The 15,454-nt window shown below is 43.4% G+C and overlaps 1 protein-coding gene across 6 annotated transcripts in view; it reads left to right on the forward strand.

Moving 5' to 3' along the window:
- The window catches only part of IKZF3 (IKAROS family zinc finger 3), an 85,909-nt gene extending 72,566 nt beyond the window's left edge, over positions 1-13,343 (forward strand). For 5 of the 6 annotated variants that reach the window (XM_024742760.1, XM_024742753.1, XM_024742774.1 and 2 more), the window contains one exon: positions 8,129-13,343. In XM_024742760.1, coding sequence (XP_024598528.1) covers positions 8,129-8,832 — 704 coding nt within the window. In that variant the 3' untranslated portion in view covers positions 8,833-13,343. The remainder of the gene's footprint in view (positions 1-8,128) is intronic. The other variant, XM_024742764.1, reaches the window with a different exon arrangement.
- Positions 13,344-15,454: the final 2,111 nt, after the last annotated feature.

The following is a 15,454-nucleotide window of genomic DNA, read 5'->3' on the forward strand; positions in this document are numbered from 1 at the left end:
GTACAAAAGGAAGCTTGGATTGTTATTCTATGCCATGAGTGTAATTTAATTTGGGGGATGTTTCGGCTGTAGAAATGGCTGCAGCTGATATGGGTGGGGAGAAACATGGGGAGAAATGGGAAAGAAAAAAAATGTAAAGTGACTTAATTTCAATCCAGTTATGGTCAATGCATGTTGGTCTAAGAGAACTAAAATATGAGAGAAGGTACTTAGTCCACATAGTTGCCCTAAACCTGTCCTTGAGCTAAAGCCCTACTTAATAAGATAAAAGTTGCTTCGGTATCTTCATGGGTTTAAAAACACATGTTTCACATGTCCAAGTCCATGCCATTTTGCTTATTGCATAGGGGATCCATTCCATTTGTTTATTACCATTGTGACCAGAGGATTTTCACTCTTCCATTTCCAGACTCAGGAGAGGTGCTGATCTTGTAGGTACTGATCTCTGTCATCTTCTGAACCATCATGGTCTCTCTGAGATGGAATCAGGAAACCCAGTAGAGTTAGCTCTTGATTTGAGCTGAGGTAGCAACTTCTGGACTTTGGGGCCCTGAATAGCTGGGGGAATTTTTGTTTTTTTTATAAATTGTGGTAAAGTGCAGTAGGAAGAGCACTGGATTAGAAGCCAAAAGACTGAGGTTGTGATTCCAGTTCAGTCATTTCTTAACTGTGTATGTTTAGACAAATCACGTAACCTTTCTGGGCCTCTGTTTACTCACCTGTGAAATGAGTAGACCGAACAGGTGATGAAGTGATCGAGAAGGTCCCTCGCAGCTCTACCATTCTGTAAGTCTGCAAGATGAATTATAAAAGGCAGCAATAATGAGCACCACTTTTTGTTTATAAACCTATATGTATAACTTCAGATAACTTTTTTCTCAAGGTTGTACAAATATGGTATGTTATTTTATGTTATAAACCATGGTATATAATTGAGGAGGTTTTTTTTAGGAAGATGTCATTTAATCTGAGAATCTATAAAACAGCTGCATTAGTTCAACATTTATATATTTTACTTAGTACATTACTACTTATTCATTTGCTCTTTCGTCCATTCATTTATCATGCAAACGGTTACAGAGCTCCTGCCATATACGTGACATTCTTGTTCCTGAGCACTGTTCTCGTCCTATAGCATTAGCTTATTCCCTGAACCTTAAGAGAGTTTTTCAAAACTCAAAGAAGCCCCTTCAATCATTTAACTGAATCCACCTTTTGACAGAAAATAGTAATATCAAGGGGTAGATAAAGGAACATTATGACACCGTGCAGTATATGGGATGAAGTGATATAAAACATATGGGGCTAATGTCTCCCCTCCTTCTCTTCTCTCTCCTATATTTCCTCTCCCAGGCATCATTTTCTGAAAAGATTCAGCTGCCAGGGAAATGGCAATGGGTAAAGTGTGAAGGAAGAATGAGTCACTCCCTTTAATCCTTGTTGACAGTTGCACAGCTTGGCTTCCCTGACCTCTTGAACTATGAGGGTAAAGGTGAAATTATACCATCAGGTCAGCCTGTTACTTTCCTAACAGGCTTGAGATAATTACCAGTAGATAGCATTTTTCATCCATTAGAGATGAACTGAGGAAGAGGGATGGATTGGATTAAGTCTAAAGGCATTTAGAAACACAAAAACATGCCTCTGTTGAAGAGTAGGAGAAAAATGAAATCTCTTTTTTCCTAGTTCTCCAAGAAATTTTGAATCACGTTCTATAAAATAGGAAATAAATTGACACACATTCATTAGAAATCAGCATCTTTACATCATCAAAATCATTCTTTTTAGTTGTTCTTTCCAAAGGACAAGAAGACCTTACTTTTAGCACCTAAGCCCTTTAGGGATTGTCTTTTTTCTGAATCTTATTCTCCTGTTACAAACTTGCTTGACTATGCTTCTAACTAGGCCATCTTCAAATACTTGGCTCAAAATAGAGGCCAGATTTCCCTCCTGAAGGGAGGAGGAAAATGACTACATTTCTGCATATTTCTTTCTCTGATTTTCATTCTTTCTCCAAAAACAGATGTGTTATTTAGACCGAAGTGGTTACCATAGCATCTCCCTATTTTTTTAAATTTCATGTATTACTTTATTAAAGGAAGTTTTCATGTTGAAAAGAACATGAAAAAAGATCTCACTCACCCCCCCGGTAAACATGTTGTGAGGTTTTGACACTTCAGCAAACACTGTCGGTTCTCCCTGTGAAGTAACTAATGAGAAATTGTCTGCTTTGGTTAACAGAGCAACAGGAAGCAGTTTTAATACCTGTTTCTAAAAGCAAAAAGTATTTTCTCCCATCCCTTCCCAAAGGGCCAAAATCCCTAATCCTATAAGCATCAAAAGTCATAACGTTTTTGAGCTGGAAGGGATATTAGGAACCACCCAGTGAAGTTCTTTCACTAAGGAGGGAAGGGGGAAGGGAAAGATGGAGAGATGCAGCTAGTAGGTGACAGAGCAGGGCCAGAGCCTGGGTCTATAAAGTGCTGCAGTCCAAGGCCCTCCTCCCCCAGAAAGTCACCCAGAGCAGTGCATGTCATGTGTGCTACCCAGGAGCTTTGGAAAGGGAAGGGTCTAGTCATTGAAAGCTGGTGGAAGAAAAAGCCTTGAAGAAGGGCAGTCATTCTCTCTTAAGGGTGTGTTTTCTTGAGAAAAGATCTGTGGTGACTCCATCAGGGCAGATGACAACCAAATAGCACTTCATGGTGACTCACAGAGGACAAAGGCTTCTGCAGCAACAAAATGTGGTTTCCAGCTCAGTTTTCCTCTCTGCCACCCCCATGGCTCTCTCTGTTCTCTCTCCTCCTTCCTGCTTCTCGTTCTGTGGCTTCCTACCCTCTGCCTTCCTCCTCCTGGAAGAGGTGTTATAGCCACTTCAGTCTCATTTAGATTGAGATCAGAGCCATCATCATCGTCAGATATTCCACTTACCCTGATTACTTGCCCTTTTCTGGGGGGAGGATATGTGCTTGGAGTACGAGTAATCAACGATACATGGGAAATTGTATGAAGGCATCAGCAGATACAGTTAAATGACTTGAAGAAATTTAAAGGCTTAAAGAAAACCCCAGTATTTCACATTATCCCATCATGATGACTGTAACCTCAGAATCGTTATTTTTCTAATGTTCAAATAATTTCTCCTCCTCTTCAAAAAATCTTTCAATGGCTCCCCATCAGAATAAAATCCAAACCACCCAGGCGTTCTGAGTCTCTCACAATCTGTCTCTAAGTTATCTTTTCTGAATGTATCATTTCAACCGACTAATCTTTTAATTCAGCCAATAATGAACTACTCCCACTTCTTTGTAATCCTTCTTTCCATGCTCACTGTCTGGAATGCCCTCCCTCCCATCTGCCCCCTAAACCTCCATGTGGTCTACATTCCCATACTTGCCTGAATTCTCTCTCTTCTCTGTTCTCCCTCTGCACTCAAGGCGAGTTTAACAGTCTGCTTTTTGTGATGTGTGTAACTGTCTCCACCACCACCACTACTACCACCTCAGATTTCAAGGCGACTTTAGAGGAGAGAATAGATTAATATTTGTCCCATGTTACGTGGCATATTTGAGACGTGGTCCGTATTTTTCTCTCTCCACTCTCTTGGCTACTCTATACTTTGTTCCACCACATAGTATTAAGGATACTAATTTGTAATGAAATTGTGTACATACTACATCTCCTCCTGGATTGCAGTGAAGTTTGTATTCTTCAAAACACTTAACATGGTGTGAGGCAAATAACAACAGTAATACTAGATCTACCCCTTATTGAGTGCTTACACGTGCCAGTACTCTGTTAAGCACTTTACGGACATCATGACCACTCTGTTCATCACAGAAATTTCTTGAATGCATGCTACTGGTCCATATGCAACAAAGCACAGTTGCTTTTCTACTGCCTATGGGAACCATCCCAGCAGAGAATCTGAAGTCATTGCTAGTGGTGGGGTTGTGCAGCCATGGGCGAGGTAGCAGCCAGGAAACAGCAGTTAATGCTCAACCATATCCTGAGGTATATGGGCCCTTGGATCACATCCTGGTTCTCCATTTACCAGCTGAGCAACCTGAGCAAGTTAATCAACCCGTTTGTGCTTTAGGTCCTTCATCTGACTAAGAGATGATAATTCATCTTAGGTAAAGTGAGACAATATGCAAAGTACCTAGGACAGCACTGGGTATATAGTAGTGGCTCAATAAATAGTAGCTGTTCTTCTTGGTATTATATATAAGGCACAGTGCTCGGTACTGTGGAGTAGAGAAGTAAACAGGTTAGAGTAGTGGATCTTGTCCCTCCGTCCCAAAGGCAGAGGTCTAAATCCACATGCTCAGCTAAGGTCCCTTTTAGCTTTAGGCTATGATTCTGTACTTTCAAGTTGGCATTTAGAAGCCAACAACCATATGCCCTCACCACACTGCAGCAATTCAGGTCAGGCAGTTGCTCAGTTCAGAGTTACCAAAGCCTAGATGGTAGGGATTGACACCTTTAAAAGGGATCACAGGTAGGGGACGGCCCAACCAAGTAGCCTTGGTTTCTAAACTTAGGGCTTGTTGTTGCCATTTGTATTATCATTGGAAGAAAACCTCTAATTCAGCCCGAAGCTTCTCTCATTAATCACTCAAACGTGTGTGGTACGATTTTGACTAGAAGCTGGACTAGAAGCTCTGTGCAGGTTTGGGAGCAGTTACACTCTTGTGGTTTGAGTAACCTTTTTTATGAGTGTATTACTAAAGAAACGTGAGCTGTTGGCTTTTCAATTACTGTAGCTTACCCCTTCTGAGTTTCATACACATTGAGTCATCGTGTCTACAGGTGACTGATAATCATCTGCGCTAATCAAGTTACCGTAACTCGGAGATGAGGGGACCTGATGAGTGCAGGTTGCGTGCACGTGAAGATCTGAGGCTCTCCCATCTTCTTAACAATGAACAATGGTCTGCGTTAACCACAGAACTCAGTCACATATTTCCACTCATCCAGGGGTTGATTTTCCTCTGATTGTTTTGCCTCTTACAACTTTAGCACTCAGCTGTTTTCTGACATGTGCTGCAGGTGGATAGATTATGAAATTGTAGGCCTAGTTAAGTAAAACCAACTCTTGGGAGAAGAGAGAAAAGCAGAGTCTGTGATGTGCCTGCCCCACCTCGGAAAATTTCTGGAGCCTCTCTGTTAGGCGAAAAGATTAAAAAGATTTCCAGGGACCCCCAGTATTTGGGGAACTGAGTAGAGCCAACCACACTGGAAAATCATCAGTAACCTTGAAAAGGCCAGGAAACAAAGCTCATCATTTCTGTGTCACTTTCAGGGGAATGAATATTTGTGACTTTAGACAGCTTTCATGTCCTCAGTCTCGTTCTTCCAAACAGCTCTAATCAGAGACTTATCCAATCTGGCAGTTGAAAAGAAGAACCGTTGATTACTTTGGCAAAGGTCTACGTTTCTGTTCCTTTTTATTGAGTTGCCAAGGTACGGTGATTTTCTGTGCATATTTTTTCTCTCAGGTATTTGTCTGGAAACTGTCAGGTTGGCCTTAAGGTAGTGGGGATACAGGACAAATCTATCTGATTAGATTGGATCTTTTAGCAGGTCTTTTCGTCTCCAGTTTCTCACTGTTCTGGTCCACCTTACACATTGCTGTTACATTAATATCCTGAAAATAACATTTTGACCACAAGCATCTCTTGCTCAATGCGGTTTGTAGAGGTTTGCCGTTTGTCCAAATCTAAACCCTACGGTTGGTTATTCAGAATGTCCATCATTTGGTCCCACCACGTGTTATCATTTTTCAGTGTCTCCTAAAATGTTGGAGGCAAAGTGCCAGGAGGCTCACAGAGCATTTGAAAACCTTGATCCACATGGCAAGAAAGTTATTTTCTTTTTAGTTCTCTTTCAATCTTCCTGATTATACCAAGGAGAAAGATTTAGACGTAACTAGATGTTAATTGTCTTCAACACTAATCACACACTTGGTAATCTCTATTTTTAGCAAAGAGAGAGGGGATCTTTGTCTCCAGGTACTTACAGTATCTGATCAAACTTTAATTTAATTGTCTTTATTTTTCATAGTTACCTTATATTTGTGGCAAGTGATTCTGGTTTTCTGTTTATGTTAGTGATACAAAGTTTCCTTAAAAAACAAATTTCTTCAGCAAAAAAAGAAAGGAAGGAAATGCGAGCTGAGTCGAACAAAATTAAAAACCCTAACATTTACCAAGTGCTTTCTATGTGCCAGGCACTGTTCTAAGCGCTTACCAATTGAGGTAGGTACAATTATTACCCCCATTTTACGTGAGGACATGGAGCCATAGACAGGTTAAGTAACTTACCCAAGGTCACACAACTAGTCATGATGAGGCAGCATCGAATCCACACCATCTGACTCTAGAGTTCGTGCTCTCAACCACCACACCACCCTGGGGTATGAATATTGAGGAATGTGGAGGGCTGAGTGAAGTTTGAGAAATTCTTTCTTCCACACTTCTTGATATTTTGCTCTAACCAGACTCTCTCACCCCTCCCAGCCCATGTCTTGGACGGTCCCACGTGTCTGTCTTGATTCATCCGCATCCCTCAATTAGGATATCTCTTCTACGTCTCTGAAAATCTAAATCCTACCAGTTCATCAAGACCCTTCTCAAAATTTAGGTTTCCCAAGAATGTTTTCCCTTCCACAAGTACTCCTGAATTTTTTGCGTTCCCATAACACTTAAATATACAGTTTGTATATTTACAAACCACCCTGCCCTTCCCTTTTAATTCTTTTTACAGAAGACACGTCACCCTCCCTGCTTAAACGCCTCAAACATGGCATTTAAAATAAAATCAAAAGCTTCCATAGAGCAAGGCAGCCCTTTCTCAACTTTTAACATTTATTTTTCTCCAATTCCATCTAGCCAAGTCTTATTTCTCTCCCACTAGGTTGGAGATACCTCAAGAACAGAAACTGGTTCTTCCAATCCTTTTTGTTTTCTTCTGTTTGGTCTTCCCCGAAGCCTTTACTGTATGGCCGTGATACGTTCTGGAACCACAACATGCCTAGGAAATGTTAGGGAAGAGAGGATACGGTTTAGCAAATCTCTCAGAATCCAATGTCTACAGAATGAAAAAGCATCAGCAATAATGTTAGCCTCACCTCCAGCCCTTGACACATCTTCCCCACTTTCTCTTGCCTCTACCAGCCACTCACCATTGAGCACATCTGCCATCATTGAAGATCCCGCTCCTGCCTTCCCTGTGGCCAGAGAGCCTCTGTTTTCTAACACACAACACCCACACGCCCTGAAGGTGGCTAAACTCTGTTTTCAAAATTTCTCCGCAGTGTGACATGAGAAGTAGGAGAGGGTGACCACAAGTAAATTTTTCAGTTAAGTGTGAGATAAGTACTAATGATCACACATGTATCAATGATACATCTTTTCAAGCAAAAGAAGAATAACACACTTTGTGAAGAGGGTGAAGATCATGGTGATCTTTCATCAAGAAAAAGACTTTTCTAAAACTCTACATTTGAAGCTCTTTTATTTAAATCTCAGTCAGTCTGATAACTGACATGTCTGGGAAGTGGTAAGTTGGAGTTTGGGGGGCTATTTTTTCTGCCTCTGCAGCTATTTAAAAAGCTGCCGAGGCCAGAGCATCCCCACTTTTTGCAGCACTTCCGGCCCCCGGCTCCCTAGTATTACAAGCAGAAAAGGGCAAGCAAACTAAGAGTTCGGGGATCGACTGTGTCTTCAGAGTTCATGGACAATAGAAGTGCAGAGGTCCCCGTGCTCCTGCACACTGTCAGCTGCCTTGCCCCCTCTTAAGCCCCCTCCTGGTGTTCTCTTGCTTCTTTTCTCCAGCGTTCCCTTCTGACATGATCAGTGGAAACAACTCACATTGTAGCCTCAACTTAGTGACATCTCTGACTCTCCCTTTTGCCTGCTGGTTTCAGGTATCTTGACTGTCCAAGCATGTGCTGTCAATCACTGTCCCCTGAGGCTTCAGCACCCGTGTGGGGCCATTCTGCCTGGGCTGAGTGTTCTTGAACAGGCCACTTGTCCTTCCTCACTTTTCAAGGACTCCAGAAAATAATTTTACAAACTCTCTGCCTTTGTGTTGTCCCTTTTGTCACTCTTTCCTTCCCTTGTTCTAGGTGAGAAGCGCCACTGCTTTGACGTCAGCTATAATCCCAGCTATGTGTATGAGAAAGAGAGTGAGATGATCCAGACCCGAATGATGGACCAGGCCATCAATAACGCCATCAGCTATCTTGGTGCCGAAGCCCTGCGCCCCTTGGTCCAGACACCGCCTGCTCCCACCTCAGAGATGGTCCCAGTTATCAGCAGCATGTACCCCATAGCCCTCACCCGTGCCGAGATGCCGAATGGTGCCCCCCAGGACCTGGAAAAGAAGAACGTCCAGCTGCCAGAGAAGAGCCTGCCTTCTGAAAGAGGCCTCTCCCCCAACAACAGTGGCCACGACTCCACAGACACTGACAGCAACCATGAGGAACGCCAGAATCACATCTACCAGCAAAATCACATGGTCCCTTCTCGGGCCCGCAATGGGATGCCACTTCTGAAGGAGGTCCCCCGCTCTTATGAACTCCTCAAGCCCCCACCCATCTGCCCAAGAGACTCCATCAAAGTGATCAACAAAGAAGGGGAGGTGATGGATGTGTACCGGTGTGACCACTGTCGAGTCCTCTTCCTGGATTACGTGATGTTCACTATTCACATGGGTTGCCACGGCTTTCGTGACCCTTTTGAGTGTAACATGTGTGGCTATCGAAGCCACGATCGCTATGAGTTCTCGTCTCACATAGCCAGAGGAGAACACAGAGCCATGCTGAAGTGAAGATCTGGGCCCAGAGATGATTTGCACCTGAGCATTCAACATCATTTTTACAAGCTGATAATACCCCTCGCCTAACAAATCGCTCTCAAAACAAACTCAGTTCCAATCCCCTTTTCATGCCATTTTAGTGTCCAAAGGATCACGTTCACATGGGCAGCAGAGAAATGCTGTCCCCATTCAGAAATTGTTTGCAGATATATCATGTTACTACTTTTGTGAAACCTTTGTTTTCCCATCAGGGACTTGAATTTTATGATATTTAAAAGCCAATGAAGCATTTGGTCATTGTCTTTTGCAGCAATAGACAGGCATTCTTTGGAGTCTGTTGCCAACCAGAAGAGTCCCCTTGTTGTGCTGCATGAGACATTGTTTCTGAGATACATCAGCCACATGTGGAAAAAGACTTTTAGCCATATGCCCAGGTCCACAGAGAAGAACTGCTGGCCAGCTGACCTTGCTGGGAAGGCTTGCCCTTCTGCACTTCACACAAGACTAAAGGGTTAGGATATAAACCTTCCATCGCAAATTATAGTCTAACAATAAGGAAGAGAACAGCCATAAAATGTTACCAATAACTGAAGCCCCTAGTCTCCAAGCATCAGATCCACTTCCTATCACACAAGCAAAAATAACCCAAGTTTTCTGATGGTACTTCCGCGTCTACTCTTTACCCTCCCGTCTCCAATTAAAAGCTGCTTTGAGTCAAACCATTCATGCACAGGAGAAACTCTCTCTCAGAAGAACTAATGGCTTCAGTATAGACTGTCATGGGAACTCCAGGAGGTTGTCCACCGTGGGTGATGGCATCCATTTCCCGCTAACTCGAGTGGCAGGCTTGGTTCTGAGGCGGGGAGTTGTTTAGCAGCGGCACCCAGGGATGGAGGGAAGGAGGAACAACCACCTGAAAGTTTTTCATCTCCTTCATGGAATATTGGTGGACAAACCCAAAGCACACTGGCCAATGATTTTTTGACCAAAAAAATACCAAAGAATCCTGAAAGTATGACTTAGCCTCCCCCTCCCCACAGGAAAGGAACCGAGGATGACCAGGATCAGAGCTGAACTTCAGGATGGAGTGAGAGGGGAGCACCTCTGCTGGCAGGATATCCTCGATCAAGCAGGTCGGAGTGGGGGGGGGGTGTTTCCCAACCCCCATTTTAAATGGAGCTGTTGTATTCCACAAAGATTCCCGAAAGTCTGACCTCGGTTCTGCAGATGTGTCGGTCATCTTTATCATTAATTATGGGGGACATGCTATCAAGGAAAAGTGATGTAATAATTGTAAAAGTAGGGCTTCCCTGGTGGCGCAGTGGTTGAGAGTCCGCCTGCCGATGCAGGGGACACGGGTTCGTGCCCCGGTCTGGGAGGATCCCACATGCCGCGGAGCGGCTGGGCCTGTGAGCCATGGCCGCTGAGCCTGTGTGTCCGGAGCCTGTGCTCCGCAATGCGAGAGGCCCGTGTACCGCAAAAAAAAATAAAAAATAAATAAAATTTAAAAAAAGTAAAAGTAGCACTGGAATGAGGGTCACAAAATCTGCTGATTCCATATTTGCCACTACTTAGCCAAATGACTTTGGGCAAATCACTTAACTCTTAAAACTAAGTTTCCTCAACCATAGAACTAGGAACTGGATTCAGATGTTCTTGAAGGTCCTTTACAGCTTTAAATTTATGTGATTATGCAGGAACCACAATTATTTTTTTAAACCTCTTAATGTATGGGTATTAAGCAGAAGAGTATGTATATGAATATACGTTTCACATTTCTTTGGTGTGAAAATGGAAGTATTGTTAAGTTTTTCCTTTAACCACTGAGTTGTGGTGTGAAGAGGATGGTGGAGAGGAACAAAAAACAGGAAGGGATTTTGATCTTGCCCCAGAGTGTACACACAAACGGGCACCTGCAGCTGCTTGCCAAAGCCTTTTTTATTTTTTATTTTTTTTTTTTCTCCTTTTAAAGAACCTATGTTAGGGAAAATAAATTTGCTTCCAGGAACAACTTCATGGAGCCTGTTTACAAATTAAGAGTCAGCTGTGTGAACATTTCAACCGGAGCCAAGAATCCACAATTCCTGGTGGATTAGCGTTTTATGTATCTGCCTTGATATTTCGAAAGGGCTTTATGCATTAGGCTCAAACTCAACTCGTTTATGTGCTGCCAGTAATTAAAATGTTCCACCACAGACTGCACAAATGGTTTATCCTTCTTTGTAGCATGGCGTCTGTCTCAGGAAAAAAGATCTTGTGAAATTCCATGGCAACAGTCCCAACACGTTTGAGATTTCAGCTAAAAGACTAGATGTATTTCGGTGTGTAGTCTTCAGTACCTCACTGTGTTTCCGTAATCCTGGACTCCAAGCTACACCACGTTGCTTATATACCCATTGTGAAAGAAGAGCTGCTTACTATATTCTTGAAATATCACACATCATGTTGACTCTTCAGGGGACAAAAGAAAGAGCGTTTGGAAGCAAGGATTAGTAGGAGAGAAAGCTAGGGAAAGCAAGCGTGTCTACCAGATTAGTGGGAAAGTCTTTAGTGAAGAGACCAACTCCTGCACCTTAAAATAGTGAAACTAAGGCCCATCCCACCAACCTGGGAACTCTGTAAGTATAACCCTCATTTTCTCTGTGAGTAATGGATTTTCTGAATGATTTCCATTCTTCTGAGGTCAGTTTTCTGAGTGGGGTGACCACTCACACAGGCTGCACTTTCGTTGTCGCATTCTGAGCCTGGACTGGGACATGTCAAGTCCAGAGAAAATGTATATGTGGAAACTCCACATTCTTAAATCTTGAAGTTGAAACAGGTGGTATGTAGTGGTTCCCAAAACACAGGTAAACACTTACTTCTGCAGGCAATCCTTATTCTACTTAACCCCCTCCCTTGCTGGGGGTGGGAAAGAAGGTAAAGGAGAACCTTAGCCAGCTGCCTAGAAAGGAGGACCGAGGAGGATTCACATCTGACCCTGCTGGACGGTGAGGTCCCCTGGCCCCTTCCGACAGCACGTTTCCTTTCTCAGCCAGAGTCCCTGTGAACGTGAGCCTCATAGGTCTTCTCTCTCCATTTCCCACCAACCCTCTTATTAGCCAGGCCCCCACCACACACCCAGGAGACCAAAACCTGAGGAACAACCAAACCCGTGAAAAGTTCCCTTACAGCCAAGGTGGCAGAATTGGGATGAGGGTGGAAAAGGCCGAGAGCTGGCTCTCCAAATGTTCCTTATCGCTATTTGAGTTGTTGCATAGGTGTTCCTCCTGGCAGAGAACCAAACAGAGGTGTCTCCCCCATTACCCTCCAGCAACACCACCGGGAAAAAGAGAGATGTTAATAAATCCACCAGGCTTTAGATTCCCTAAGTCATTCTCCCAAAAAGATGTATTAGCCTTGACACAGAGAAGCTAGCTAATCATATGCTTTGTTACCCATTCTGAACTGTTCCTGACTCAGCTTCTGACTTTGTCAGTGACAAAATGTCTCACCTTTTAAATGCAAGGCTTAACATTTTGCCAGACCCAGAAGTAAAGTGACCTCAGATTTCTTTTGCAAAGATAAATGTTTAAAAACACAAAATTTTACTCAGTTGAAACGCTGTGTTATTAAGAAATCTCACGTCAACATAACATTTTTTCCAGGTAGCCTCTGTATCACTGTTCTTATCCTCTGCTTTTTTTCCTCTTGCTAAATGTGAGATTTAGAATGTTTTCAGGGGAAAAAAGCAGTACTTCTGATATATATCCCAGGACAGCCAGTAAGACTGTAATGGAAATGTTAAATGTTTAGTGTTTGAAGTCCTAACTTTAAAGTGTACTCCAGTACGAGTAGGTACGTTGGTCTCTAGTGGAGATTTGGAAACTCTGTGATACTTAAGGTTTGAGTTCTCAGAGTGTCCAGGCTCTTTGACAAAGACTCAGAATTAGGAGTTTGAGCTCAAGAAGAGAAAAGAAAGTAGAGTGATGAAACTTCTGTCCTAGAAAATAGAATTAGGCTGTGCAGAAGACAAGAGATACACAGTGATCTCTCTTATCTTTTAAAGAATTAGGAGCTATTTTTGTGCTCAGACAGAAAGTATAGTTCAGAGAATCTCTATAGGCAGAGTTCAGAAAAGCAGAATGATTTGGGATTTAAGTGCCTGTAAAGAGGACAATTTTGACCTGAAACCAAATGCTAAACCTGGGTCATCCCAGGGAAAGGACTCTGTTCTCTAAGCCTAACAGACTGAACAGTTCTGAGAATGATGAGTGAACCCAGGGTCGGAGACTGTGGACTTGGAAGAGCCTAGAAGAGAGGTGTAGGCTTTCGACTTGTATGAGCTCATAGCACAAGACTGTACCTCTATTTACCTAAGCTGTATATAGCGTGTCCCACATCATGCCAGCAACGTGAGAAACAGGGGCTTCCCTGGTGGCGCAGTCATTGAGGATCCGCCTGCCAATGCAGGGGACGTGGGCTTGAGCCCTGGTCCGGGAAGATCCCACATGCCGCGGAGCAACTAAGCCCATGTGCCACAACTACTGAGTCCATACGCCACAACTACTGAGCCTGCGTGCCACAACTACCAAAGCCCGTGCGCCTACAGCCCGTGTTCCACAACAAGAGAAGCCACTGCAATGAGAAGCCTGCGCACCACAAGGAAGAGTAGCCCCCACTCGCTGCAACTAGAGGAAGCCCGCACGCAGCAACGAAGACCCAATGCAGCCAAAAATAAATAAATAAATTTATAAATAAATAATGAATTTAAAAAAATTTTTTTAAAAACATGAGAAACAGGTCTTTGAAGAAGCTGGAGGCAAGTTTCCTCTGAATATTACAATATTGGAGTGTCTTATATGCTGATATTGAGTTGTTATTTGAAACTGGAATGTTAATGTTTTGATTTTTAAAAATGTAAGGACATAACAATATCTACCTCCCAAGGACGTTGTGAGGTTTCATGTAATTTTGTCTATTAGGTAAAGTTACTCTGTTTTTTGTGTGTGTGGGGGCAGATTTTGTTGGATGGTTGCAAATTTTCCACTATATGTACTGTATCTGGATTTAAAGACATGGAAAATATTCAAAGACCATACTAGGACCGTGATAGTAATTCACTTGCCAATGAAGGCAACTGATCTCTAACACACACGTTTCCTTCATGTTGTTTTAATGCCTAAGAGTAAAGAATATGCCGAGCCTTAGAACCAATGTTTGTGAACCACATGGTACAGATACTTCATGGCTTTGAAGCCAGGGAAGTAGCCTAGCTTTGCTCCCTCTCCGTCTTACGAGCCCTCAACCATTAATTCTTCAAGCAAATTAGAGTTTCCTCAAATGGTTCTCACTGTCCATCTCTCCATCCACCCCACTCTAGAAGCCTGGAGAGCAGTCCCATGATGCCACCCGCCTTCTCCCAAGCCCATGACATGCATCTGGGGGGTCTAGTTCATTTTCTGAATACGGGTGCAGCTTTGCTTCACCCTCTCCTAAAAAGACTGAGAACAGACATTTTGACATGTTAGGAAAATGGGGCAGCCTTAAAAATGACTGATCCCATTGCCAATGACTCATTTACACAAGGACTTTTCCAGGTTAGCAGACAAGGTCCTTTTCAGTGGGCCTGCTTCTGTGGGTTCACAGAAACCAAATTACTGTGGGTTGCAAAGAATTAGCAGGTCATTTGAAAAGCAGACATCCCTTCACCCAGACTGTGGTTTTGCATGCTCGGGTTCTCAGTCTGTGAGCTTTGGTGAGGGATCATTTTGGCTACTGGAAAAACCATAGTTTATTTTAAATTTCTGGTTGCCAAAGCCAACACACGTGTGGTCTGTGGATGACCCTTGTCTGCAGAATGACGGGGCGGGGGCGGGGCAGAGAAGGGAACATGGTTTGGGGCTCAGGGTGGCCTTCCCACCAGGAGTGAGGGAGAGAGAACTTGCCGAGTGGTTTTGACACAGCCTGTGCTCACAGCACGCTCATCTGGGTTTCTCAGAAATGCCCTCCCTGCCCAGCAGTGACCTTCTCTCTTGACTCCTCTCGGATTTTACCTGGAGTCTGACCCGCTGTAGCCCTGTAGTGCCCTACTCCTCTGTAAAGACTGTGTAAAGGAGCAGCTTCTGAAATGTAGCAATGCTAACCTTGCCAGAACCGTAATGAATGCATTCCCGCATCACAAACAACCCTGCTGATAGTTTTCAAAGTTTCTTTATTATGTTTGATTTTTACACTGAAAAATAAAAAAAAAAAATACTGGTGTGTTTAAAATTAGTCATTGTGCATGCCTATCATTTGTCGTTGCTGCTGTCAGAAAATGGAATTAATTCTGCCCCTCGGAATAGTTTCTTAATTTAGCCCCTCTGGCTCTTTCTTAAAGTTCAGATACCTAGATAAAGAGAATTATCATTGAAATAAAACATCTTGCCTGATGCCTCGCTGAACCTGCCGTTGGTATCCTGCCGCTGGCCCCCATGTCCCCATGGTGGGGTTCTGGTTCCACTGGCCCTTAGTTCACTAAGGGGATCTGAGGAGGTCGGGCCCTGGACGTGACAAGCTCGACAGGTTTGGCACGGTGTCTCCCAGTTCCAAGACACCAGCCCGCCTCCCTCCCAGCTGGGGTCCTTCCTGAAAGATAGGCAAGTCCTGATTT

Source organism: Neophocaena asiaeorientalis, unplaced genomic scaffold (assembly GCF_003031525.2).
Source record: "Neophocaena asiaeorientalis asiaeorientalis breed wild unplaced genomic scaffold, Neophocaena_asiaeorientalis_V1.1 scaffold1, whole genome shotgun sequence".
NCBI lineage: Eukaryota > Metazoa > Chordata > Mammalia > Artiodactyla > Phocoenidae > Neophocaena > Neophocaena asiaeorientalis.